Consider the following 26,483-nt stretch of genomic DNA (forward strand, 5'->3'; position numbering starts at 1 on the left):
AAGTTTGGGGCTTACAGTGCAGTGTGACTTCTTGGAGTTCTGTTCTGTATTTTCACATCCATGAGGCTTTAAATGCAGATTTTCTGTTTTGAGAGAGAAAACAAGCAACGTGTGTTTGTTCTTTCCAAAGTAACTAACACTTCTACCTTACTGGAGCGGATGTCTTGAATGCTATACATTCTGGCAAAATTATTACAAATTTTAGTGTATTTACAGGGTTTTTTTTGTTAATCTGTTTTGGAATTGAAATCTGTTGTTTCTTTTCCCTCTTCGTAGGTGCTGGATAGTTTGTTAGCTCAGTATGGAACGGTGGAGAACTGTGAGCAAGGTATGGCTCTACTCTCAAATTGCTTTTAAATTTGTAGTGGGAAGTGAGTGCACGCTGAACTTAACCTTTTTTCATCGCATTTTCCTCTCTAGTGAACACTGACACGGAGACTGCAGTTGTAAATGTAACATATGGCAATAAGGACCAGGCTAGACAGTAAGTATCTTATTTATTTGTTACCGTCATATAACTTGCATTTTTGAATTCATGTTGTTGTGATTTTATATGCAACTTCGCTTCTGATTAACTTATCGATAAAATGATCATGTAAGAACTAACTTTTAAGAAAGTCTCTTGGTCTTCCCCTTGCCAAGTCTTGTATGCTTTACATTAATTTGCTATTTTTTGTCAACAACTTTTCCTGCACTTTGATTAAAAATAAATTAATAACTTTAAAAGCTGAAAATTTGGGTAAAATTATTTGACTGGGGAGGGCAGAAAGTTAATGATTTACCAATGACAGAGGACAGGAGTTATTGCTTAATGATTTTTAGCCATGTTTTAAAAAAACTTTGTAATGCCCTTTTACAGTGTTTGTTGTTCTGTGTCTGTCTTCTGGTTAGCAGCTGTATTCTTCTCCTATTTGTTTCTGTTATTTTGTTATGATTATCCCTTAAGAAATTATTTTTTTTAATTAGAAAATTTGATGTTGCTTCCAAACACACAAAAGGTCATAATCCAAATACATAAAATAATTTATTTGGGCCTTTTCAACTTTAGGCCATGTATTTTATGCATGCTTATATCTTCAGTAATTGATAACTTTTAATCTAGATATTCAAATGTAAAAATATAATGCTTTACTTTCTTAATGGTTGTATATAATTTTCCTTTAAGGATTCATATTATATATTATGCTATAGGTTTAATTTTGCTTTTCCACCACAGGTAGAAAAAGGACTTGTGTGTTCCTTAATTTTTGATCTGGTGACATAAATATATTTCCCCCCTCTTTCTAGCCATAGCGAATTAAACAAAACCAAACCCAGGGAAGAGTCTACAATGATCTTTTTATTTTAACTTTGAAATTTCTGCCACCTTGTGGCTAACCAAAATCAGCAGTTAAGATGCAGAGTATGCTTATGGTATGCATTAATTCAAAATTACAAATGAAACGATATTTGTACATATAATTAAGTAATTATGACTTCTGCCTAACTTGAATGCAACACATGTATTTAATCTTTCAAAGTGTTAGGTTACTTGTTAGTGTATTCTAAACAAATGTGATGGGAAACTTGTGTCAGCGGTGGTGTCTCCTGTGTACGCTGGAGCTGAAGGAAATGATGTTTTTCTTGAATTCACTATTTAACTTTTCTCAAAACCCGAATCATTCAAAAAGTCATTCTTCAGGTTCTTCTGTTGTTTTTAATTCCATTGCACCATAATTAAGAAAAATGTTGAACTTCTAGTTCTGAAGAAACCTATGGTGCAATGTTAAAAATTAACGCTACATGTGCCAGTTCCTTCTTTGAAAATGTAAGAAGGAAGTACCTAAAATACCATGGAAAGAAGCATGATACATATTTTTGAGCTGTCTGTCATCTGTCATGTGGGTTCCTGGACTTGTGCGCTCCCTTCTGAAGTTGAAAACAACAGCGTACACTTTCTCCCCCCTCAAATTGTAGTTGTTAAATTTTAAGGTCATCCTGAGGAAATGCTGAGATGAGCCAAGACTGTGAAGAAGCATTGGAGATAAAATTTTATTTTGCATGAGAAATCACATGACAATAACTGAAAACATCTTGAGTTTGAAGCAGGTGAATTAGTGTCCAGCATTGAATGTTGGAGGACCTGAAGCAATACAGCTTGAATGATCATGTAGAGTTTGGTTGCCTTGAACAGATGGGGCAAGTGGAAGAGCCTTGATTTGCTTTTGCGAATGGTTTTGTACAGACACAGGGTTTTCTAAGGGGATGAGTTCATTTTCTGTACAGAAGACCTTAGCTCAGACTGACTGGGTTCAGGAGGCAACCTTGCAACCATTTAGAAGCCCTGAACAGAAGTGGCTGGATAGAGGTTTTTCTGGGAAAAAACTGTGAGGAATTGCAGTGAAGAATCACCATAGGACCTGTGCATATGTGGCTTTTCTGTAGTGACTGTGGTGGTGTTTCAGTTGAATGGTTTTCCCAGACATGACCTAGCTTTTCTTCTTGGAACTGGCTGTGGTGGATGGCAATGGCTGTGGAGGGGGAGTGGTATACGAGTGCTGATAGCTGATAAAAAGCAGTATTGGTCAGCCTATGCAGTACAAGGAGAAATAAGAATTGACTTTATCAAAAGCTGTTTAGAGTCATTGAGAATCAGCAGTTGATAACAAGCTTTGTATTTTGAAATTTAGCTGGTTAGGGCAAATGATGCTCTTAGCCATGACTTTTGGAGCAAACATTGTTTTCTATGCCGCCGCATACAGTAGGTGCCCAGTTCTAATTGCATCTTTTCTGCGCTTTTTGCAACACAGATACTAACCTCACAGTCAGTAATGCTGGCCAACAAAACATGCAGTTGGCTACTTCCCCACTGGATAGACTGTACAGCATTGCTGTGCCTCTTGGAGTGCGTACCAGCAATTCTGTGCAGTGGAGATGCTGTAACACAACCTGGAGATACTTTTGATAAGCAGTTCCAGACAAGTGTCGAATGCATTGCTTGGAGGATGTTACTTTTGAACAAAACTTTTGGTTCCACCCAACTGGGAAACTGAGCTGCCTTCTGTCTTGCAAGTCTAATTGTTGTGGCAGAGGTTTTTTTTTTTACCTCTAGGCTGGTACTGCAGTTGTGGCATATTCAATGCAGGGCTTCATCCAAAACCAACTTGGAAACAGAAATCGGTGAAGAATGCTGCAGTCCTTTTAAGAAGCAAGTCTTGGACAGAGCACACAGTGCCCAAAATCTAAGATGTGCACAGTTACTGACTTTTAGTTGGAACGGAGGTCTGTTGGCTTTGACCTGTTGTAGTGATGCCTCTCTTCCCTAGCTGGACAGTCTTGGCTGCAAAAGCAAGATGCTGCTCCTTGTCTTTTTGTGGCCAGAGCAGGGGAGCCGGTGTGGCAGATCAGGTTACTTGTGGGAAGCCTGGTAGGTTTGCAGACATGTATAACAAGCACTGAGCTGTGCATGGGCCTGGGGAAACCACCACCCACTCTTCAAAACTGTGGGTAGCTAGGAGAAGTCTGGGACTGCCAGGGCATCTGTGACCCCATGCCTTCCCTCCTCTCCTGCAGGTGCTTGGGAGGAGGAGGGAGTTGTTCCAACCCAGAAACTGCCCCTGCTGCTGTCTTTCCCAGAAACTGGAGAGGGCCTTACAAAGCATGTGCACACTGCTGCTGCACACGCAATTATTGAACGCTGTGGTGGGTTATGGAATACTTGGAAGAGAGGAGTTGAGAGAGTGAGCGGCAGAGCCTGGAGCCCACTGTTCAGTTTGAACAACTCAACCAACTGCATGCTAGTCCTGAGGCAGCTGGGGACCTGCTTGCCAAAGGGCACCCCCTCTTCTCCCAATATTGATCCCTGACTGCAACCAGCAGGACGTGCTGGCTTTGTCCTTGTGATGTGCTGGCACCTAAATTATGGCTATTATCTTCAAAAGTTATACCACCTTCTCTTTCCCTCCCCAAAATGTTCCAGTGTGTAGGTGTCTAGTGCATGCTATAGGATTTAGCTCTACCCAGGATTTTGGAAGGGAAATTTTGTGCAAAGTTGGCCTCACATATATGGAGCTGGTGCATATTGTTTTAGTATGGGGCCAGGTGTTTATTTTTTGTCGTATTTTTTAGCTCAGGTATGAGGTATGTGTGTTGGTTGTCTCATAACTGATGGTGTATTTTAACTACAGGCTGCAATGTGAGGAGCTCAGGATCTGTCTTTCAGATGTAAGTAGGTATATTACTTTGAGTGTTAAGACACTAGTGGCCACCTTTTAATTAGAAAACTTGCAAAAAAAATCCTTTTTTTTTACCCTTTCAGTGAAGCACAAACCTGTGTCTATGCACACAACATAGATGATGGATGAATAAGAGTTCACATAACTAATACTTTTACATACCATCATGGGTCAGAGCTAATGCTGCCATAGGAACAATAATACTGAAAATTCAGTGGTGTATGATTATAAGCTTAGATTTATTTTTTTCTTCGTTTTTATTTTCAAAAGTACTAATGAAAACTATATTTTTATTTAATGCAAAAAATCATCGTTATGCCAAAGAAAAATTACCACGTATATCTGTCTTCTCAATATTCAAATGTATTTGTTCAGGGAGGAAAAAAGACAGGTGGTGTACGTACAAGCTGCGCGTGGGAGTGAAATATGTTCTCAATCTACTGCTTAGTGTCATCGCGCTATCAATGGATGAATGATTTCAAGCACAAGACTTGGTGCTTTTACTGTATTCATTTATCTAGGACGTTTAACGTCCACTAGCATCATAAGGGAGGGGGCTGGGCAAACATCCTCTCATAGGGAGCTCACCAGAGGACAACAGTGAGATGTCATTTTGATGGGGAAAACTCAGGTGACTAATTTACAAAATATTTTTTAAAGGTTTCATTTTTATGTAGGAATCCTCTTACTTTTGAGCAAGTGTCATGTGAACATAAGCTAAGCTGCCATACATCTTAGCAGAGCATAGGCAGTAGTTGCTGCAGTCTCTTAATGAATTTGTTTTATAAAAACATTCCGAACTACACTATGATATTCCTGTGTACCAGCTCTTGCTGGTATATGAAATGGAAACATTTTCCATTTCCACTAAATGGTAATTTTTAAAGAAGATCTGGGGGAAAAGGGTACCTCTTAATGAGTACGCTTATTGAATTTTTCTCCATCTTTGTGCTCATTAAGTGACTCTAAGGGTTTTTAGCCCTTGCATAAAAGATGGTTTGTGGGTTGTTTCAGTAGGTACCAGTAGTGCCCTCTGACAGAGGTACCATGCATGGCCTTTATTAACTTGTGGTTGTGGAAGAAGACCACCAGCCCTGTTTGGAAGAGGCCTTTGCGGAAAGGCAGAGGTGGTGTTGCTGTGGTCTGGAGTTGAGTTTCTGAGGTGGTCAGTCAATGCGAGTATGTGCTTTACAAAAGGAGTTGGATTTAACAAGTATTTGGTGGACTGCAACAATGTTGATAGCCCTGACTGAAACAGGTGCCACTAGTGCTGTGACAAACCAGTCACTTGCAGGGAGTGACTTTCCTCTGAGGCTCAGGCTTTTGCAGGGAGTGGGGATGGCTCCTCTGGGGGCAAGTGCTGTCCTAGATGCTGTTTTATGGGAATTTTGCATCCATCTAAAAGACAGTTCTTGATCACTCATCTCTCTTCTTGGTTTCTTTTTCCTTGTTTTTTCTTCCCCCCCCCCCCCCTCCTATCCCCTGAAACAGTGCCTAGATGCTTCTAAAATTTTGGACTTGTTATGGTGCTGAAGGACTGCTGAGCCATCACCTTGCCTGATTCCAGCCCTATGTTTTGTGCCACAGAATTGATAAAAATTAGTTCAGAACAGTTAAATAAAGGTGTATGACAATACTTTAAAAACCTAGTGAAAACTGTCAAATGTTGGAATGTGAAGGCCAGGCTCAACAGCTGAAGCGACCTTTCAGAAGCTGTGGGCTTGTGTCTTCTGTAAGAAATGCGCCAGAACCGTGTATTTGCTGCATCACTGAAAACCAGTTATCTTGACATTCCCCTGTGTATGCCCAAATCAGTGCAGAGTGTGGGACCACCTGCCCAGGAAATGTCAGTTCCACAAATGGCTTGGGAGAGCAGCGTTTAACTACTGACTCTTCTTCTGACTTCTCATCACTTGAACAAGTCAAACTGTAAAACAAGCCAGCCTATAAAACATGGAGAACTCTCTGGCTCAGAGGATGAATTAGTTATTTTAAAGTTTTCTCTATAAATGTCTAGACTAATTTAACCAAGTGATACTACTGTAGTATCTCTAGTACACTAGAGAATCTATTATACAGGACTACACACACTGTAGTATCTCCAGTATCTAACTAGAGAAGTGAACTTTAAAGCAGTTTTTCTTTTAAATACTTGCTCAAAAACAACACATCCAATATTTTTATTGTGTTATTTTTCCATGCCATAATATGGCTTTGGTGGCCAGGGACTGTTCACTGCTGGCGTAACTGATTTTCCACAATGGCAAGTGAACTTTTCTCAGTTTGCTTTGAATTTAAGGTACTTATCGTCATATAGAACCATTTAGCAATTTATAAATTGTTCTTAAGTAGAAGAATTCCAACCTTCTTTCCAGGAAAAGTATGGCATATATACATGCCAGTTGTTGCTGTACGGTGCTTGTTGTGAAAACATTATAGGTATGTAGCTTGGTTGCAAACAAAAAGCCTAGTCTTTTCCTCCCCTACCACTTCTAAGGAAGAGTAAGAAGTCTCATGCACTGATTTAATGTAAGGTTTTGTATTAGCGCCGGGCTTCTGGTCTGAGACGTTTTAAAGCCAGAGGAGACTGAAGCATTTTGGGAAAGAAGCAATGTCTGAACTTGTCAAATGAATGCGTGGAAGGGAATGAGTTGGGATGGATGTCAACCCGGAGCCTGCCAGCATGTTCATGAAATGATTGGTGCTCATCTCTCCAACATCTTGAGGTTTGATTCCAAAAGAAACAGGTCTTGTGCAACTGCACTGTCTGGTGGTGCTGTTTTCCTCCCTGGTAGCAATTCAGCTTTTTGACTGATTTCTGTAAAAGTTAACCCAGAAACAGAGGTCTCAGACAATTGCAGCCAACAAGAACTTAGTATGTTCAGGTTGCATAAAAAGAAAAGGCTCCAGATCCCTTTCCCATACAGGATCTCCATGGAGAGATACTTCCTCAAAATGCCTTTTGGGCACTGGAAATCTATGCAGAAACTAAAACCTGAGTCACAAATCCATAGGAATGCAAGTTTCACTGGTCCTGCTGCTCACTGCCCTTACTGTCTTGTAAACATGGCTCTCTGTGTAATAAAATGCTCTTCAAAGTCCACAGAGTAAAAGTTAAGAAATGTCAGCTTTGAAATAGCCTCAGCAAATTTTTATCCAGCTCTGTTTTGCCATATGCTCTACGAGATTCTTCTGTTATGGGAGCAATTACACTCCTGACCAGTTCCCAAAGGATCTGTGTCTCATTTGGTGAACAGAAATATTTAGTGAGCAGTGATCAGTTAGTCAATATTTTGCTTTCCTTGTTGTTCAGTGGTGTTGCCTTGGGCCTTATTTATTACGAGCCCTTATTAAACACTACTACAAAGACATGAATTACTTGTTTTCTCATAAGCTCTTTACTGTCTGACTGGAGTATTTTGAGGATGTTGGTTCAACCCCTGGGAGATGAGGGGCCTGTTATCCTCAGTACTGATATACCACTTCTTACCTGCAAAGCTGCTGCTCAGCTTCAACAGCTACTTGAGACCCAGACTGTCAAATGGGACACCTAGGAGATGAATAGTACTTTTCACTGGCTACCATTGAAAATTTAGGTGGTTGGCTAGCATCATCCTTTATCGCTGCAGCAGAAGCAGGAGTGAAAGTGTTGCTGAGGGTAGTGTTTGGTAAACTGGCAGTAACCATCTGCAAGTGTGCATGAACAGAAAGACTGGATTAAGTCTAACTTTCAGAGGCCTTGTTTCAGAGTATATGGTTATTGGAGCTTTTTAAAAAAATGTTGGGGTGTTCTTTAATATGAGATGGAAACCTCCTCCCTCCCGCTAGTGTTTTTAATTTAAATTTTGTCTTTAAACAAAATTCCTTAGTAAACTTTGGTCCAAGATTAAGCCTAGCATTTATAAACTCTACCAAATTAATGCATGGTTTGGTGATACCAATGTATCATGTTGCTGATAATCTGAATAAATCTGTAGCGAAACTTGAAATGTCTTGGACAAATGTGTTAATTTTATACTACTAGCTTACCAGTGTGCTGTGTGTATCTTAGTTATTTGTACTGTTTCACGGATCTTTAATCGTGTTGACTCTCTTCTGTTTGTGAGTAGAAGATCTTCTACCCTCCAGAGATCTGTCATTTTTAAGTTTAGGGTTGTGGTCTCTCTGTGAAGAGGAAACAACCAGCAGGTCAGGTTGACTTGCAAACTTGGCCCCACCTTGGTTAGAAAGAGGGGCTGGGCAGAGGGAGAGCTGAGTGACCAGGTGGTTATTCAGTGTGACGGACCATGGTGTAACTGCGTTGTGTGCATTTGGGCAATATCCCTCTGTGATATTTAACAGAGGGCTCTGCTTTGCCTACAAGCACAAGAGAACTTGAAAAGCCATTTAAATGCCTTCTAACACCTTTGCATTTATGGAGAGTTTAACAGATGGATTGGCTTTAATTTCCTAGTTAAATTTTAAACCTGCTTACAGAATCACAGAATCAATCAGGTTGGAAGAGACCTCAGGGATCATCGAGTCCAACCGTTGCCCTTACACCACCCTGTCAACTAGACCATGGCACTAAGTGCCATGTCCAGGCTTTTCTTAAACACATCCAGAGATGGTGACTCCACCACCTCCCTGGGCAGCCCATTCCAATGTCTAATAACCCTTTCTGTAAAGAAATTCTTCCTAATGTCCAACCTGAACCTCCCCTGGCGAAGCTTGAGGCTGTGTCCTCTTGTCCTATCGCTAGTTGCCTGGGAGAAGAGGCCGACTCCCACTTCACTACAACCTCCCTTCAGGTAGTTGTAGACTGCAATAAGGTGACCTCTGAGCCTCCTCTTCTCCAGGCTAAACAACCCCAGCTCCCTCAGCCGTTCCTTGTAGGTCATACCCTCCAGACCCTTCACCAGCTTGGTCGCCCTCCTCTGGACTCGCTCCAACACCTCAACATCTTTCTTGAAGTGCGGGGCCCAGAACTGGACACAGTACTCAAGATGCGGCCTCACCAGTGCCGAGTACAGAGGGACGATCACTTCTCTAGACCGGCTGGCTACACTATTCCTAATAGAGGCCAGGATGCCATTGGCCTTCTTGGCCACCTGGGCACACTGCTGGCTCATGTTTAGCCGGCTGTCGATCAGCACCCCCAGGTCTCTTTCCACCGGGCCGCTTTCTAACCACTCTTCCCCCAGCCTGTAGAGCTGCATGGGGTTGTTGTGGCTGAAGTGTAAGACCCGGCACTTGTTCTTGTTGAACCGCATGCCGTTGGTCTCGGCCCATCTATCTAACCTGTCCAAATCCCTCTGAAGGGCCTTCCTACCCTCCAGCAGATTGACACTCCCACCCAGCTTGGTGTCATCTGCAAATTTGCTGAGGGTGCACTCAATCCCTACATCTAGATCATCTATAAAGATATTGAACAGCACCGGCCCCAGAACTGAGCCCTGGGGAACACCGCTAGTGACTGGCCACCAGCTGGACTTTGCCCCATTCACCACCACTCTCTGGGCTCGGCCATCCAGCCAGTTTTGAACCCATTTAAGAGTCCACCCATCCAAGCCCCGGGCAGCCAGTTTGTCCAGGAGGATGCTGTGGGAGACAGTGTCGAATGCCTTACTGAAGTCTAGATAGACTACAGTAGGTAGTCTAGCTAGGTGCTGTTGTGGTCTGCTAACTGGTGTTTCAAATGCCATTGACTGGCGTTGAACGATTTCTTTCCTGCTGAGGATGAACCAGGAACTGTCTTTCATATTTTTTTTTTTTTTCTTCCTGTCATAGCTCTGTCAGTTATTGCAAAAACTCCAGCCAAATAACTGTGCTGGCAAAAACACTAATGAAGGTGCTGTGATAGCAGCTAAAAAGTTTTCCCTCTGGTGCAGCTTTAATTCTATTTGGGAAACTGATTTAAATTAAATCAGGCAAAAGAATGCTTTTGAGTGTATAAGCTCTGTCTCCCGTGAGGTTTTGCTGATAGGGTTGTACCAGCAAAACCTCTAAAGCGCACAGAAGCCCAGAGCAAGCAAGAACTAACTTGTAGTCCTTAATATGGTGACTTAAAAAAAAAAAGTTGTGTAATCAAAACCTTGACTGAAAATTTTGAATGTAACTTTTCATCTTGGAACCAGTTTTTAGCTTTGTCATGTGATTTAGAAAGAGCAGAAGTCTATATCTGAATGACTTGTCATTTCATAAGGCCCTGCATGTGATTGTGGTTTTTTTTTTCTCCTCTTTCCTCCTCTTCCCAAATGAACAGAGCAATAGAAAAACTGAATGGATTTCAGCTTGAAAACTACTCCCTGAAAGTCGCATACATCCCTGATGAAATGGCAGCCCAGCAGCCTCCACAACAACATCCCCAGGGAAGACGTGGATTTGGACAGAGGGGTCCTCCAAGACAAGGGTCACCCGGTGCAACCACAAGGCAGAAACCACAGTCGGACGTTCCTCTACGGATGCTGGTTCCCACGCAGTTCGTAGGAGCCATTATCGGCAAAGAAGGAGCAACAATCAGAAACATTACAAAGCAGACACAGTCCAAGTGAGTTATTTTACAAAACTGTAATTGTAAGCTTTAATATTAATTGTAAGCTTTAACACCAATACAAAAAGGCAGCCTACAGAGGGTGGAAGCAAGGGCAGGTAGTCTGGGAGGAACATAGAGAAATTGTCTGAGCAGCCAGGGATCAGGTTAGGAAAGCTAATGCCCTGATAGAATTAAATCTGGCCAGGGATGTCAAGGACAACAAGAAAAGCTTCTATACGTACATTGGTAATAAAAGGAAGACTAGGGAAAATGTGGACACTCTCCAGAAGGAAATGGGAGACCTGGTTACCCAGGATATGGAGAAGGCTGAGGTACTCAAATGACTTTCTTGCCTCAGTCTTCACTGGCAAATGCTCAAGCCACACCGCCCAAGTCACAGAAGGCAAAGGCAGGGACTGGGAGAATGAGGAACCACCCACTGTAGGAGAAGATCAGGTTCGAGACCATCTAAGGAACCTGAAGTTGCACAAGTCCATGGGACCTTATGAGATGCATCCATGGGTCCTGAGGGGAACTGGTGGATGAAGTTGCTAAGCCACTATCCATTTCTGAGAAGTCATGGCAATCTGGTGAAGTTCCCACTGACTGGAAGAGGGGAAATATAACCCCCATTTTTAAAAAAGGAAAAAAGGAAGACCTAGGGAATTACAGGCCAGTCAGTCTCACCTCTGTGCCTGGCAAGATCATGGAGAAGATCCTCCTGGAATCTATACCAAGGCATATGGAAAATGAGGAGGTCATTGGTGACAGCCAACATGGCTTCACTAAGGGCAAATTGTGCCTGACAAGTTTAGTGGCCTTCTACAACGGATTGGCAGTGTTGGTGGATAAGGGAAGAGCAACTGATGTCATCTACCTGGACTTGTGCAAAGTATTTGACACTGTCCCACACGACATCCTTGTCTCCAAGCTGGAGAGACATGGACTTGATGGATGGACCACTCGGTGGATAAGGAGTTGGCTGGATGGTCACACTCAAAGGGTTGTGGTCAACCACTCAATGTCCAAGTGGAGACCAGCGACGAGTGGTTTTCCTCAGGGGTCGGTATTGGGAAGAGTGCTGTTTAACATCTTTGCTGGCAACAGGGACAGTGGGATTGAGCGCACCCTCAGCAAGTTTGCTGATGACACCAAGCTGTGTGGTGTGGTCAACACGCTGGAGGGAAGGGATGCCATTCAGAGGGATCCTGACAGGCTTGAGGGGTGTGCCCGTGTGAACCGCATGAAGTTCAACAAGGACAAGCGCAAGGTCCTGCATGTGGGTTGGGGCAATCCCAAGCACAAATACAGGCTGGGCAGAGAATGGATTGAGAGCAGCCCTGAGGAGGACGACTTGGGGGTGTTTGCTGATGAGAAGCTCAATGTGACCCAGCAGCATGTGCTTGCAGCCCAGAAAGCCAACCGTATCCTGGGCTACATCAAAAGCAGCGTGACCAGCAGATTGAGGGAGGTGATTCTGCCCCTCTGCTCCACTCTCGTGAGACCCCACCTGGAGTACTGTGTCCAGCTCTGGGACCCCCAACAGAAGAAGGACATTGACCTGTTGGAGCGAGTCTAGAGGAGGCCCACCAGGATGATCAGAGGGCTGGAGCGCCTCTCCTATGAAGACAGGTTGAGAGAGTTGGGATTGTTCAGCCTGGAGAAGAGAAGGCTCTGGGGAGACCTTATAGCAGCCTTCCAGTACCTGAAGGGGGGACCTACAGGAAAGCTGGAGAGGGACTTTTTACAAGGGCATGCAGTGATAGCACGAGGAGTAATGGTTTTAAACTGAAAGAGGGTAGATGCAGATTAGACATTAGGAAGAAATTCTTTCCTGTGAGGGTGGTGAGACACTGGAACAGGTTGCCCAGAGAAGTTGTGGATGCCCCCTCCCTGGCAGTGTTCAAGGCCAGGTAGTATGGGGCTTTGAGCAACCTGGTCTAGTGGAAGGTGTCCCTGCCTGTGGCAGGGGGGTTGGAACTAGATGATCTTTAAGGTCCCTTCCAACCCAAACCACTGTATGATTCTATGAATATTGTGTCCTTATCTCCCACATAAAGGGAAACATGTAAAACTTCAAAACTAACCTGTGTGGTCAGATAGCAAATGAAGATAACAGTGAACAGGAAATCTTTTGCAAGATTTATTTAAGGACTGGATTGTATCCTTGACACATTTCAAGTACTAACTGACTGTTTCTCCCTTTAAAAAAAAATGAAATTAGGCGGTGCTAGTAGGCTGGTATTTGATGCCAGAGAGTTTGCTTACAGATGTACTAATAATGTTCTGGCACAAAAAGTGAAACACAGAGCTGTAATATGTTGGTCTGTGGGACATACAGTTAGTGTGGTGACATATGTAGTGTGTCTTTAAGTGTTTATTCTAGCTTTACTTTAATTTAGGTCATTCTTAGGACTTTTACATGTTTTCAATTCAAGAGGCGGGGTGGGGGGGGGGTGGGGGGGAAGAAAAAAATAACCTTCCTATCTCCCCTCACTACTCCTTACACCTCAGCCCCATGTATTTCTGGTGAATGCATTTGTTGCTATCAAGTTGCAGACCACACCAAAACACAGATTAAGGAAATGCACGGGAGGCAAAAAGCAAGCTGCTAAGTGACCTAAGAAGCTTAGAGCACTAGGGTCTAGACACGCTGGAGAAGATTGTTTTCAGTGCGTGTTAAATCCCTACCCACAAGGAAGAGCTCAGCGCAGATGCAGAGGGAGGTAGGGATCGTATTCAAAGTGTTCTTCCAGGATACCCCTAAGAGCGGAGAGTGAAAGATGTTGTCTTCAGCAGTACACTGGCACAGGCCCCCAGCTCTGTAGCTACAGCAGGTGGGACCTGTAAATGAGTTGTATGTGAGGAGTGTTAGGGTGGGTGGCTTCAGTTTTGAGAGTAGTTAATGAGGATAAGGGAGTCCTCTCTAATTACACCCCCCACACCCCACAAACAGGCTCTCCCTCCCCCCTCAGACCCAGGATTATCGTGATGCTCCTTTCAACCTCCCATTAGCATGTTGTAACCCAGGAGATTATTTGCTGTGTTTAACAACACAGATTTAAAAGATTTGTGGTGTCCTGACTAGACTTGGTTGTAGTTTGCTTATGGGCAGCCAATTTTTCAGGGGATACCTGAAACGTCTAATTCTTGGACTATAAAAATCCTGGAAGACTGGCATAAGGAAAGCTCTTATCTCTTAAAATAAGGCTGGATAGAGCAGAAATAATCACAGGTTGCTAACTATACAAATACATGACTTCAGGAATGATGTTTTAATTTTTTTTGGGATAAAAAAAGAAATGTCATCTACTTCCAGTTGCACCAAGGATTGCCATGGGCTTCTTAGAAATGTTGCATCATGAAACAAAATGAATTTTCAATATCAGAAAGAACAGGAAAAACATAAGAGGTTTATTGAAAAGCAGCATGGTTGGTTGTAAAGTTTGGAAACAGCTATGATCTGGGGGAGAGGGGAGGAAGCAAAAAGCAGAGGTGGAAAGAGTATGTGACCTACAGTTATTGGCAGAGGACAAATAATACCCAAGGCATTGTCTTGATGCAGGTCATAATTAGTTTTTGTTAAATTCCTAGAGCTACACAAACTGTGGTGTAGACTAAGGCTAGGAGTTCTAGAGTGGTAGAGATTGGAGCTAGAGGAAAAGTAATGTCAGGACAAATTTTGACTTAAAAAGCATAGAAAAGTAATCTTGAGGATGAATGCAAGTACCATGATGCTACTTGCTAGCAGAGAAATGCTAGGAAACTCTGCTACTGAGGTCATTAAAAAAGACAAGGTGGGACAAAGCCTGACTGCACTGTACCTGCACAGTCATTATTAATGGAGTGACTGGGCTGGTGAAAGAGTATTGGGAAAGCTCGATGAAATGTTGTCTTCAGTGATTTACCATAGATTGTCTATCTAAAAACTCCCCTGAATATCTTGATGGGAGTTTAATGAGGAAAGGAGATCCCAGTGTCCACAAAGATGGGGTTTAGCTGGTAAAATCAGGATATGAGAGGCTCTTTATAACACAAAAAAAGATAGTATTTAGGAGATGTTTAAGTAGTTGTATATTTTGCTAAATTAAACCACTTAAATGTAGTCAGTGTTAGCTCAAAATAAATTAGTTTTATGAGAGTTGGAAAATATGCAAGGCTTACCATACAGCATATGGTTACAGTTAGTGTTTTTCTTTCTTTCAAGAATTGATATTCATCGTAAAGAGAATGCAGGTGCTGCTGAGAAACCAATTACCATCCACTCAACTCCTGAAGGCTGCTCAACGGCTTGTAAAATTATTATGGAGATCATGCAAAAGGAAGCTCAAGATACTAAATTGTGAGTAAAAGGCATTTTGTTGTTGGAGCTATTAAAAATTCTGAATTCTTGTTGACTCCATCTAAAGATGTAGTCTTTAAAAACTGTTAACAAGTGAATCTTTGTTGCCGTTATCCATATTTAAGTAGGTAAAGAACTAAGACTTTTCCTTTCAGGACTGTCTACGTGCTTAATTTAGCCCCAGCACACATCTACGTTTTCAGCCATTGTCTGGCTGTGATTTTGAGGTGAACTGGAGCAAATACTGAAGTTCCTTGAGCAACTAATAGCTTTTAATCAGAGTGCACATAACAAGTTGTGAGCTCTTACTAAAAGCTTTTAAGGTATATTTCTTCCTTCCCAACAGCTCTTGCTACTTCAGTCTGACTTTTATTTAGCAGGTATGTTACAATGAAGCTATAGATGATAGTGCTGAAAAGTGCATTGCACTTGGACTTGTTCTGCATCTAGTATAAACATGTGTAAGTGAACGGGTGTTGTAGACATTTTTATGAAAATAAAATTTATCCATAACATGCATAAGAACTTGCACTCTGGCCTCCAAAAGTCTCACTGAGTGTACCCTCCATTACAGTACAGAAGAAATTCCCTTGAAGATATTGGCACATAACAACTTTGTTGGCCGACTTATTGGCAAAGAAGGAAGAAACCTGAAGAAAATTGAACAGGACACAGATACTAAAATCACGATATCTCCGTAAGTTTTCTGTGGCCTAATCTTTTGGTGAGATGCCTCAAATAGCAGCAATGCTGCTGCAGTGCATTCAGCTATAGAGTTCTTACAGAAATACTATGTGTGTTTTGAAGGCTGAGATAATGGCCTTTTGGAGGCCTTTCCATAAGGTGGATTAAACTGTTGCTTAAGCTCAGTTAAATTTAATGTAAACAGTGAGTCTTCGTTGTAAACTCAGTCAAGAGCAAGCCTAAAAATGACATAGGCTATGTGGTGCCTGTGTTAGACTATATTTTATGTGTTGGTTGCTTTTAACATATTATACCATATGTAATGATGAGTGTTTTAACCTATATACAACTGGATCAGTTCTGAGCTATGTGTGAAATGAGTGAAACTAGTGATGTTTTAGTATAGATTAGATTATTGGACAAGAGGGAAGGAAATAAAGCAACTGAATACTGAAAAGAGTATTTTTAGCAGCATTTTTGTCCCTCTTGGCCACCAGCAGCCAAACTGGGATACACTGACTGCTTCAAAGTAACAGCTTTTTATCTGTGAATTTGTGAAGGTAACTGAGACCTGTTCAAATTTAGCTGAGATTAAACAGGAGTTTTCACCTTATCTGGAAATCTGAAAATATCTGATTAGATCAACATCTCTGTAGAAGCTTGGCTGTTAATAGTACTTTTACCCTGGAGCAATATCTTCAGAGAGCCTCCTGTTCTGAATAATGAATACTCTGGTGTGAACTTCTAAGCATTTGAGGGCATCTTGGACTTAGGCTTTAGCCAGAAAGGTTGAGAATAAGGCTTATAGGCTGTAGGAAAGGGAGGAAGTTTGGAAGACACATGAAGACGTATGAAGAGGTGTGAATACATGCAGGAGACAAAAAAAAAAAAAATTGTACTGCAGAAAATAGCTTAAATGAAGGCAAGTAAGCTAGGAGGGAATGAGGTTCCCCAAAAAGAGGAAATTCAAAATTAGGTAAAAGAACCTGAGACCTTCCTGAAGGTATGTAAGTGTTTATGGAATTAGTCTGAGGAAGAGGAACTAATCAATTAGAGAAAAAGCACCCAAATAAGTCTGTTTCAAGAATAGGTTTTGTAAGGCCAGCATGCTCTCTTAAATGTGTTGGCATAAACACGTTGTTTGCAAACAGCACGCAGACTGTTACTGCTATTTCTTAAAGGAAAAACAAAAAACATACAGCGTAAATGGGATAATGGTCTTCATTCCGTGAAACCAACTTGTCTGTATTGATGATGACACAAATAAGACCGTCTGTAAACATTCGGAGTGCTTTTTAATTTAGCAAGTTAATGGTTTATTTGCACTAAAATCTTGGCCTCAAGATCATACTTGTCATGCTATGCCTGAAACAGCGCCATGAAGTCGCCTGGTTTAATCAGTATATGAAAGAGGGCATACACGTCCATTGATTCTGCTTTGTCTAATTAGTCTTTCTCCTGATGTCTTCATTTAGGCTTTTTGGTAAGCTTGTCCATAAAGTTAAAGTAAGGCAGCTGGTTTGGGAAAGTGTTGCCTCTCTTCTTTGAGGTGTTTTCCATCACCTTCCTTCCTGAGGCAGTAACTCAGTGCTTGCACACTGGAAACTTAAAGATTGCTTTGTGGATGCATTTCGTGCTTGCTGCTGCTTAACTGAGATGCGCAGGTTGCCATGCTGCCCGCTGTGCAAGAAAGCAAGCCTTGCATTCTTCTTCCTCTCTCCTTCTTACCATGGGCTTCCTCACCCCTCCTGCATCCTGCTCTGACTTTTTCTTTTTGTCTTCACACCTTCAACTCACCTTTTCTCACTACATGGATGTGCCATGGCTTCCCAGTTGGTATCTTCCACTTTACCATAGTAGGTCAGCATTTGTTACCTAACAAAGCACTAGATTAATGCTGTAACCCTTTAATTTTCCCTGAGGAGTTACCAGTGTTTTGCAGTAAATGTTGACTTGCACACAGCTTTTGGTTTTCCCATTATGAGGATTTGGAGGCTCTCCTGCAGTTTCACTGAGGGTTGGGCTTTTTTCCCCTCCTTCCTTAAGGAATCCACTATTGTTCTCAAGGAAAGTAAGTTTCATACGGTCTGTGTTTCTGGGATGTCTAAAACATCTGAAGCCCTCTCTCTGCTATTAGGGCTGGTGTGGAGTGTGAAGCTGAACCGTGCTGCACTGCTCTGCAGCTAATGTTCTTACAGAGTGTGATGGTTTCCATCTTGTGTTGCACCTAAAACACATCTCAACCATCTGATGCCAAACCTCGCTGCGGTGGTTTTAGTCATGTTTGCAGTGAGGATAGAGTTTCTCCAGGTTCTCCAAGAACTGTGTTTGAGCCCTGTTATGAAATAATACTATGTTCTTTGGAGAGCAAACTTGACATGCTTGGATGTCATTGCACTCGATTGATAAATCTGGGTTACCCTCTGCTGTTTGCTAATTAACTGTGCTTCCGTTTCATCTGCAGATTGCAGGACTTGACACTCTATAATCCGGAAAGGACCATTACAGTTAAAGGCAGTATTGAAACTTGTGCCAAGGCTGAGGAAGAAATTATGAAGAAAATCAGGGAGTCCTATGAAAATGATATTGCTGCTATGAATGTGAGTTGTCGTGTTGTATGGGCCCTTTCTGGAACTAGAGCCACAGAAAGATTTAGATGTGAGGCACCTCTGGAGGTCACCTGGCCCAGCAGCGGGGTTGCTCAATACAGGGCCCACTTCAAAGTTAATGAGGTTGTGTAGGGACTTGTCCCCTTTTGAATGACTCCATGGCTAGAGTCTACAGTGTCTCTGGGCAGCCTATGCAGCTATGAGAGCTGTCTCACTGCTCTCATAGTGAAAACTTCTTTCCTAACAGCTGATCAGAATTTCCCTGGTGCAACCTCTCCATTGCCTCTTGTATTAATTTGTGGGGCTTGGGCGAGGTTTTTTAGACTATTTATTTATTTATGTATGTATGCTATTTTAATGAAGGCTTTTTCTGGTTTGTTTTGAGTAGGGGAACTGAGAAATTTATTTAGATTGAGGAAATGAATGAGCATTTCACATTTTTCTTGTTGCAAAAACCTAAAGGAATGTGTGTTTATGTACAATTGTGGTTTGTGTGCTCTAGTTTGTATATGTTTCTTAAAGTAGTGATTCTTAGTCTCTTCATGTTAAAAGCATAATGACATATGGAAGAAGGATCTCCCCTGCTTTCAATTATTTAAGAAGGCTTTATTAAGGTTTTTCTTGATATAGATGATAAAAGCATTTAGTTATTCAAAGATGATTGGTGATTATATAATAAAAACAACACACTTCATTAGTTTGCCAAAGTATTACTAATGCATATTGAGAAATGAGTGAGATTTTTGATAAGCTATGAAGAGTTTTTTGTGTATGTATCCTAATCTAGAATCAACTGGAAATATTTTTTCAGTTTACAGTAGTGTCTGATTTTCTAGAAATGGCTGTTCCCTACTGGCTGGAGAGAATATTCTCCCTAATTTTCCCCTCCCTCCCATACTATAAGCAAATTGCAGGACACAAACTACACACGAGGACACAACAGAGTATTTTATAGTGGTACATTTTCGCTTCACGTAGCGAGCAGAAACATGGGGTGAGCTTGAAGCTGCTTTGCTGTTTGGCAAAGGTGTGGTGCGCATAAAACTACCTCTGTTACTAGATGGATTTCAAGTTTAGTTTGTAGTGAATATTAGGGTAGTTTTTTAGTTGGTGAAGTTTTTGGAAGTTTTGTTTTTGTGTCTCATGACTGGCGTATCTTCATGGCCTGAGTTGGTGTCTGTATAAAGCATAGTTGAATTACTGGGCAATAATTGGAAAAGCAAAAAAGGGTACTGACAAGTTTTGTATCATGGACAACAAATGCTTCCTACCACGTGATACTGTCACTTTTCTCAGATGTGGTCAAGTAAGGGACATGCAACTTTATAGTTGATGCTTTCCCAGTAAACGCTGGGGGTATCTTACTTCATCTCTTGCAAGGCATGGGAGGGAAAGGATATGGGAGGGAGGATGGGGTTATAGTGTGGCATATAACCGCAGTGTATGAAAATTCAGGGCTTGTGCATGGGTTTTCTCTGTTTCTACAGGGCTGCCTTTTTAGTATAAAGCCAAAAATATTATTTCTCTGATAATTTTGTTCACTTTGAAAGTAAATTGTACTATTGCCTGAATTTCCTGCTATGAAGTTTGTCGTATGTTTCACTGAATAAGTTGTAGTAAGTGATTCCCAGCTGCCTTTCCTACTACATGTTTTTAATGCTACTGGTCTGTGCATATGTCTGGGAAATAGGTTCGAAGCAGAGTCCTTAGGGTAATGGAGATGAATTTTTTTTCTGAAATGACACACTGACATCTTCTGAAAAGGTTAATAACCAGTATTGTAAATCTTAAATAACTCTTCCGCCATTGCAGCTTCAAGCACATTTAATTCCTGGATTAAATCTGAATGCCTTGGGTCTGTTCCCACCTTCTTCTTCAGGAATACCACCTCCTGCAGTGAGTGTTGCCTCCGCTGCTGCTGCTGCTTCATATCCACCATTTGGGGTAAGGGAAGTCTCTGATTTTGGATGGTTAGTGGATGGTGATACTAATCTGTACAATGCTGCTGTTCAAAACTAATCAGTTTGCTGTATTTTTGCCAAATTACCTCAAAAATCTGTGAACATGGTGTTTTAGTAGCTGTGTTCTGTCAGGTTTCTCAAAGCTGCTGTCTTCCTGCTTGCATGCTGAAAATATTTCATGTGGCTGCAGCTGGGAACAGACATTCTTTGGTTATTTAGTGAAATGCTCAGTGAAACCAGAAAATGGTGTTTCTTAGAAAAGTGTTAGATCCTATTTTCTAGAGAACTTGAATTATTACAGAAAGTAATCTCACATAAAATGGAATTTGAAAATTGCTGGAATTTGCAATTAATAATGCTAGTCTGCAGTTGTATTCCTGTTGATATGGAAGGAAAAAAAAATTATCTCTTGTCATAAAGCAGGGGTCTAAAGCTAAAAGGTTTGTTTGAATGTAGTAGTTTTATAAATGTACCAGCCTTGTTGAAATGCAGTATTGCTAAATATATAGGATTTAAATTATATAGATGAATCTCCAGAAAGCTGTGATTTACTTGCCACTTTGCTCTATTATGTGAAAAAGTTCAATAGAATCTTATTCAAATCCAGCGCTGATTAGTAACCATAAATGAGGTCTTTTGCTAAGGAGCAGAAGGACAGTTTGTTGTATCAGAAAGCTCCAGAGTCTTTCTGGAAAGATACTGTGCTCTGCTACTCAAGAAAAGACAACCTCATTATACAGAGAAGGTGATTTTTCATCCCTTTCCTGTTTCTGGTGGTGGTTGTTAGCAACTCAATGGAAGATGAATTTTCAAAATTAACAAGTGGGTGACAGAGCTTTACAAACTGTAACGTGGCTGACTGTGCCCTTTTATTTGTTCAACAGTAACATCTAGAGAGTGGAGTATGAGACTCTTAATGAACGAGAAAAGTAAAAATGTAGCACAGCACACTGAACTTTATCAAATAACTCAAGTGGGTCTATATATATTGCACTAAAGGGAAGTTGTTGCCTAAATATTTTTCCCAGAGGAAGAAGCCAAGAAAATGTCACTGCAAGGAACAGGAAGAATTCCACACTCATAGCATTGTTTGTGGGAATGAACAACGTAGGTGCTATGAATGTATTATAAACTATATTGAGTATAATAGTGGCTTTATCAGGAAAAGTGCTCCAGTGAAAACTACAACGGAAATACGTTTATACTCGGCTATTTTGCTGCTAATAGCAGTGCCTCTATTTATGACAAACAAATTCTCTCCCCTCCCCAGTCCCTCTGTACTTTGATTAGAGTGGCAGACTAAACTTAAAAACCACAGGTTTCTGCTTCATTGTATTGTATAAAATGCCATCTGTGGTAATGGATTGCCTCCATTTATTTCTTCTTTTTTAAGAGAGACTAGAAGTGATTTGTTAACAGTATATAACTAACTTTACTTTAGTGGTACGAAAAGGGTAGCTTTTTCTTTTTTTACTCCAGATTTGCAAACTACTTTGCTATTCTTGAGATTCATACTGTAAGCCTACAGTTCTGTTCCTTACTTAGTTTATTTTAATTTCTTTCATGCTTTTTCCTTTTGTTGTGGTTCTTTCTTGCATTTTCTTTAAATACGCACCTAAACAGTGCTGAATTTGGTGATTTCAGTCTTGTTCATGTCTGTCCCTCTGTGGCTAGTGCACCTTTCTCCCCCCAGGATGCACCTTTTTTGGCCTGCTAGGATCTCTGGTAGTTTCCACATTTCTAGAAATAAGATAGTGGCAACCTCTGGAAAAAGGCATCAAGAAACAAGTGTCACTGTGTAAAAGTGCAGGAACTTTGTAGCTGGAAGGACCACACTGTCTGAACTCTCTCTTGCTCCAGCTCATGCTGTTGGCTCAGTCCTCTGAATAAGTTCTCATTCCAGATAGTCTAGATGTATGACAAATTAACATGCAAAAAGAAGGCATAAACTCTCAGATTCAGAGGATAAACTCAGGTGGCTTTTGTGGAGGTTGGGGGTGGTACCAAGACAGTCCCTGAACCTGAAACTAGAGGCTTCTGAAACAAATGCATGAACAATTGAAACTCTCACCTTATCTTTCTTACATGTGACCTTATCTGGAAGACAGCAGGTGGGTCTGTGGGCTTCAGGCAAGTCTGCTCCTCAGATTACTTGGAATAGCTGTCCCTCTCTGGGGAGAGGAAAACAAGGAAAAGTATGAGTTTATCTTTTAATGGATGCAGTTTTCCAGAAAACAAGTTTTCCTTTTTTTTTTCCTTTATGGGACAAAGACTTTAAAAACTTTTTTGTATATGAAGTTTCTGTAATTTCTGAGTTTTACTTCTATCCTCTATTTTTTTTTCTCTAGTGGAACAATTTTTAAGACACTGGTTAAATAGGATATTGGGGCACATAGAAGTAAAAAGAGCAAAAGAAAAGGGCTCGCTGTATTTTGAAGAAGAAATAGAAACAACTCGAAAGGCTAAAGGTAACCACAGAGAAGGATCTAGGAGAGCTCGTAAGGGATTTAAAAAAATAAAATAAAATAAAAATCTGTATGAGTAAAAGGAGGTGTCAAGGAAAGAAGGCCTTAGAAGAAGCATTAATGAAGAAATCACACGGACACTTGATGTATTTACCTATGAGATCTTCGTTATCAAGTTCCTTGTTTTGGCAAAAGTGTTTGGGCAACCCAAGTGCCTTTAGCTTGTTTTGAGTGGATGTCCTTGTACGCTTGGGAGCACTGGTTAGCTGGCATTGAGGATATCCCTTTCAGGCAGCTGAAAATCCTTTCTGAAAACACTGCTGGCATCAGGGTATAAGAAGTGTATCTTGCTGCTGTCTTGCTTATTTTTGTCAGTGCAAATTTTCCCTTCTGCTCTTCCCTGTCTACTGTTTGTTTGAGCAAAGGTGTGTTCCTCAGCAATTTCAGCTACACCATAATCAGGGGCCTCTTGGCATCTAATGTCATTGAAGTAGTTTTGTGAATGTGTGCTTACAAGCCATATAGTGAGCCTTGGGACCGCACTCTGGTGTGCCTGAGGGTTATGAAGCTTTTGTTTGAATATCTTTGAATGTATGGACCCTTTCTTCACCTTGTTAAGGGGATGGACTCACAAGTGGCTCTCCCTTGGGTCAGAAGAGGTAGGTGGGTGACTTCTGGGCATTTGCAGAAGAGTTTTCATATGGAGTTCATCCTTCATATGCACTATTTCCTAGTGACAAGGTGTTGCTGTGACCTCATGTAGGACTTGTTCCCAAAGAAACTGAGGTGTCATCTTAATTATTGAAACAACTATCTGTCACATTCCTGATGCTGCTTTTTTATATGAGTGGAAAGAGAAAAATCTGCATAGTAAACAGATTCGGGATTTCATGTTTCCAGAGCTTAAAGTGACAAGTCTGAACACCCATATATACAGCTGTAGCCAAGTATTCCTAAAACTGAGCATTCAGGAGTTTGGGACTGAGAAATTTGATAGGTTTAGCTGTGTTAACATGAGCTGTGTGATGCTTCATCCTCTCCCTCTTCATGCAAAACTTTAAGGCATATTTGACAAGAGCATAAACCCTGTTCTTCAGCTGCTTCAGGAATAGTCCGGTGTCACAAACTTAGGAGATGGTGATGTTATCAAACACTGGTTTGCATTTAGCTCCTTGGACTGGGTTAACGTTCAGGGGAGCAATTTCCACGTGACTGAGATATCTCATTCTCTGTGGTCCATATACACCAGTGTGAACCATTGTGGAGAGCATAAAAGTCTTATTGTATAGAGCCTCATCTAACTGAATCTAATTAGGTGCAGTTTCTGTCTCACTAAGAAGCTGGTTGTTGCTTTACCGTTTGTCCTGGCGGTAGAGTCCATGCAGGAAGGCACAGGCTGTCCTTGGTATCTGTCTGTTTACAGATATAAACATGTACGTGTGTGCACGTCTGCTGCACATGGCTAACAGTGTCTGAGCACGACATCTACTGCAGGATAACAGTTCTTTTTTTTTGATATTTACCTATCCCTAGCAACAATTCTTGATATAGCAACTATATAACTTATTTGCAAAGTCCAAGCTCTTTTTGCCTGTTTAAAGCACTCATTTTGTGTAGTCATTTAAAAGGGGTGCAATGGAATTGCATATTGTGTTTTGATTCCTGAATTTTATGTCTCTTTTTGCAAAAATCCAAGATCTATCTATATACTTTTCTCTGTCCTCCTAAAAGACAAGAAAATTAGAATATTTGGGAATCATTGAAATGTTTTAATGTTTGAGGAGAAAGCATGACTTAAATGTGTTGGTTAAGAATATTAGGAGTTAAAAATTCCTGTTACTGTCAAATGGGCATGATTTTACTCTTATCCTGGTGATATGATAATGATATTTTTTTTGATGAATGTGTGCCCTTGTGTGACCATACTAAGGATCAGTAGCCTTTCTGTGCCTGTTTGTAGTTGATGTCTTGTCCAGCTGCTTTTGGGTCTGGAGAACCACCACTTTCTGTTTACCCTTAGATCTTTCTCCTTAACTCCACACTTAAATGCTTGTGTGCACTACAATTCTGACACAATTGCAAACAGTTTCATTAGTCTGCCCACTGTCACTCATAATGAATGTCACGAGCTGAGCACCTGCACAAAGAATTGGGATTTGCATGAGGAGGAGAGTAAGATTCTGCAAAAGCAAATATGCCTCGTGCTTACATTTTCCAGAAGACACGTTACCACAAAAAATATTTTAAAAAGTATCCCAGCAAAACTGCTTCAGATGTAGAGTTGTCCTGCTCACAGCTGTTTTGATGAAGTTGTTGCTTCTGTCTTTTGAACTTTGGGGAGAATATGCACGTTTGTCTCTCAAGAATAAAAGTTTGTTCTCCTGTAATGCTGTAGGTTTTAAAGCTCCAAACAAATAAGAATTTCTTGTCTTAAGAGTTCAGCTGTGTACAGTCATGCAATTAAATACACTTGGCCCATCTACTGGGGTTAAGCAGGTTGCAGCTTTCCTTTTATCATTGAAACCTTGCATGTTTAATTGTATATCTGATTGCATTTCTTTTGTAGCCTTTGGGTCTGAAAGCTGGCATCCCAAAGGGGTGGGGGAAGGAGGGCTAACTTGTAGAGGGTTCATCGTGCCCTTGAATGACCTGAAACAGGGAGGTAGAATTAATTTTCCTGTTAAAGGGTCCCCGCCTGCTGCATGGCAGATGTAGTACTCAAACTTATAGCAAGGTGAGAAGTAGGCAGCTTTCCTTCACAAGAGGAGTTCACGCCAGCTGCTCTCCTGCATCTGTGAGGTCCTGTAAGAGGCAGCTGAACTTCTGCTGTGTGAAAGGTAGCTAAGCTGAAGAGACTCTCCTCCACTCGCAGTAGGACTGCTTTCTCTACTGGTCTTTTTGCACACTCGTTGTAGCTTCTTTGAAGCTCTACCCTCAAAATGCACTCTTTCTAACCTTCTCTTCAGCCTCACAGTTAATTTTCAGGTTATGTGATTTGCACAGAGGCTTCTAGGAAGGAATAAAAAAAAAAAGAAAAAAGGTTGTTTCCTACAGTAAACAAAATGACAAAATCAAACCATCTTTTTCTGGTGACAAAGTCTTGTGCAGCTAGGCTGATAGGTTGCTTTCCTTTACTCTTTTTGCCATCTCTTGTAGCTTTTTTGTTGCAGGTGAGGAACATGCCAATGGAAAACTTTCTCCTTAGAAGATGTTGTGGTCAAGAGAGAGAGTCCTTTATTCTCCAGTAATTTCCTTAAATAATAATAGTAAAGAAGAGATCTTCTATATCGCATAGATGTGAGAGAAGAAATAACTGTATTGTGCTTTTGGCAGGAAAGAAAAGTAATTTAAAATGAAAAATTGCTTCATTGAGGGCCTTCATTTGATGCCCTGAGCATAGATGAGAGACAAGGAAGAGGAAAAACTGTCCTATGTTTCCAGGTCCTTTGACTCTTACTTGGTGGAGTTGGGCTCCTTTGGATGTCTGGGTTGGACAGCATTAGCTCGTGCAACTGTTAAGTCTAATCTACCCAGGGGTAGTGATGTCCGTACATCTATAATGCGTATAGTCGTAAGTGGCTTTGCCTTAATTTGGCTAGCTTATTAAGCAGTAGATGATTTTGTGAGGAGCTGTCCTACAGCCAAAAGAGGATGTGGTTTTGGGGGATGAAGAAGGATTTGGCAGTGTTTTTAC

General features: G+C 41.2%; 1 protein-coding gene across 4 annotated transcripts in view; it reads left to right on the forward strand.

Moving 5' to 3' along the window:
• The window catches only part of IGF2BP3 (insulin like growth factor 2 mRNA binding protein 3), a 118,602-nt gene that overhangs the window by 71,604 nt on the left and 20,515 nt on the right, over positions 1 to 26,483 (forward strand). For 2 of the 4 annotated variants that reach the window (XM_068405597.1, XM_068405598.1), the window contains exons 4-10: positions 277 to 328; positions 421 to 484; positions 10,459 to 10,743; positions 14,936 to 15,070; positions 15,645 to 15,767; positions 18,219 to 18,354; positions 20,176 to 20,307. In XM_068405597.1, the coding sequence (XP_068261698.1) occupies positions 277 to 328; positions 421 to 484; positions 10,459 to 10,743; positions 14,936 to 15,070; positions 15,645 to 15,767; positions 18,219 to 18,354; positions 20,176 to 20,307 (927 nt within the window). The remainder of the gene's footprint in view (positions 1 to 276; positions 329 to 420; positions 485 to 10,458; positions 10,744 to 14,935; positions 15,071 to 15,644; positions 15,768 to 18,218; positions 18,355 to 20,175; positions 20,308 to 26,483) is intronic. The other 2 variants (XM_068405599.1, XM_068405600.1) reach the window with 2 other exon arrangements.

This window comes from Nyctibius grandis, chromosome 7, assembly GCF_013368605.1.
Source record: "Nyctibius grandis isolate bNycGra1 chromosome 7, bNycGra1.pri, whole genome shotgun sequence".
In the NCBI taxonomy this organism is placed as follows: Eukaryota; Metazoa; Chordata; class Aves; order Nyctibiiformes; family Nyctibiidae; genus Nyctibius; species Nyctibius grandis.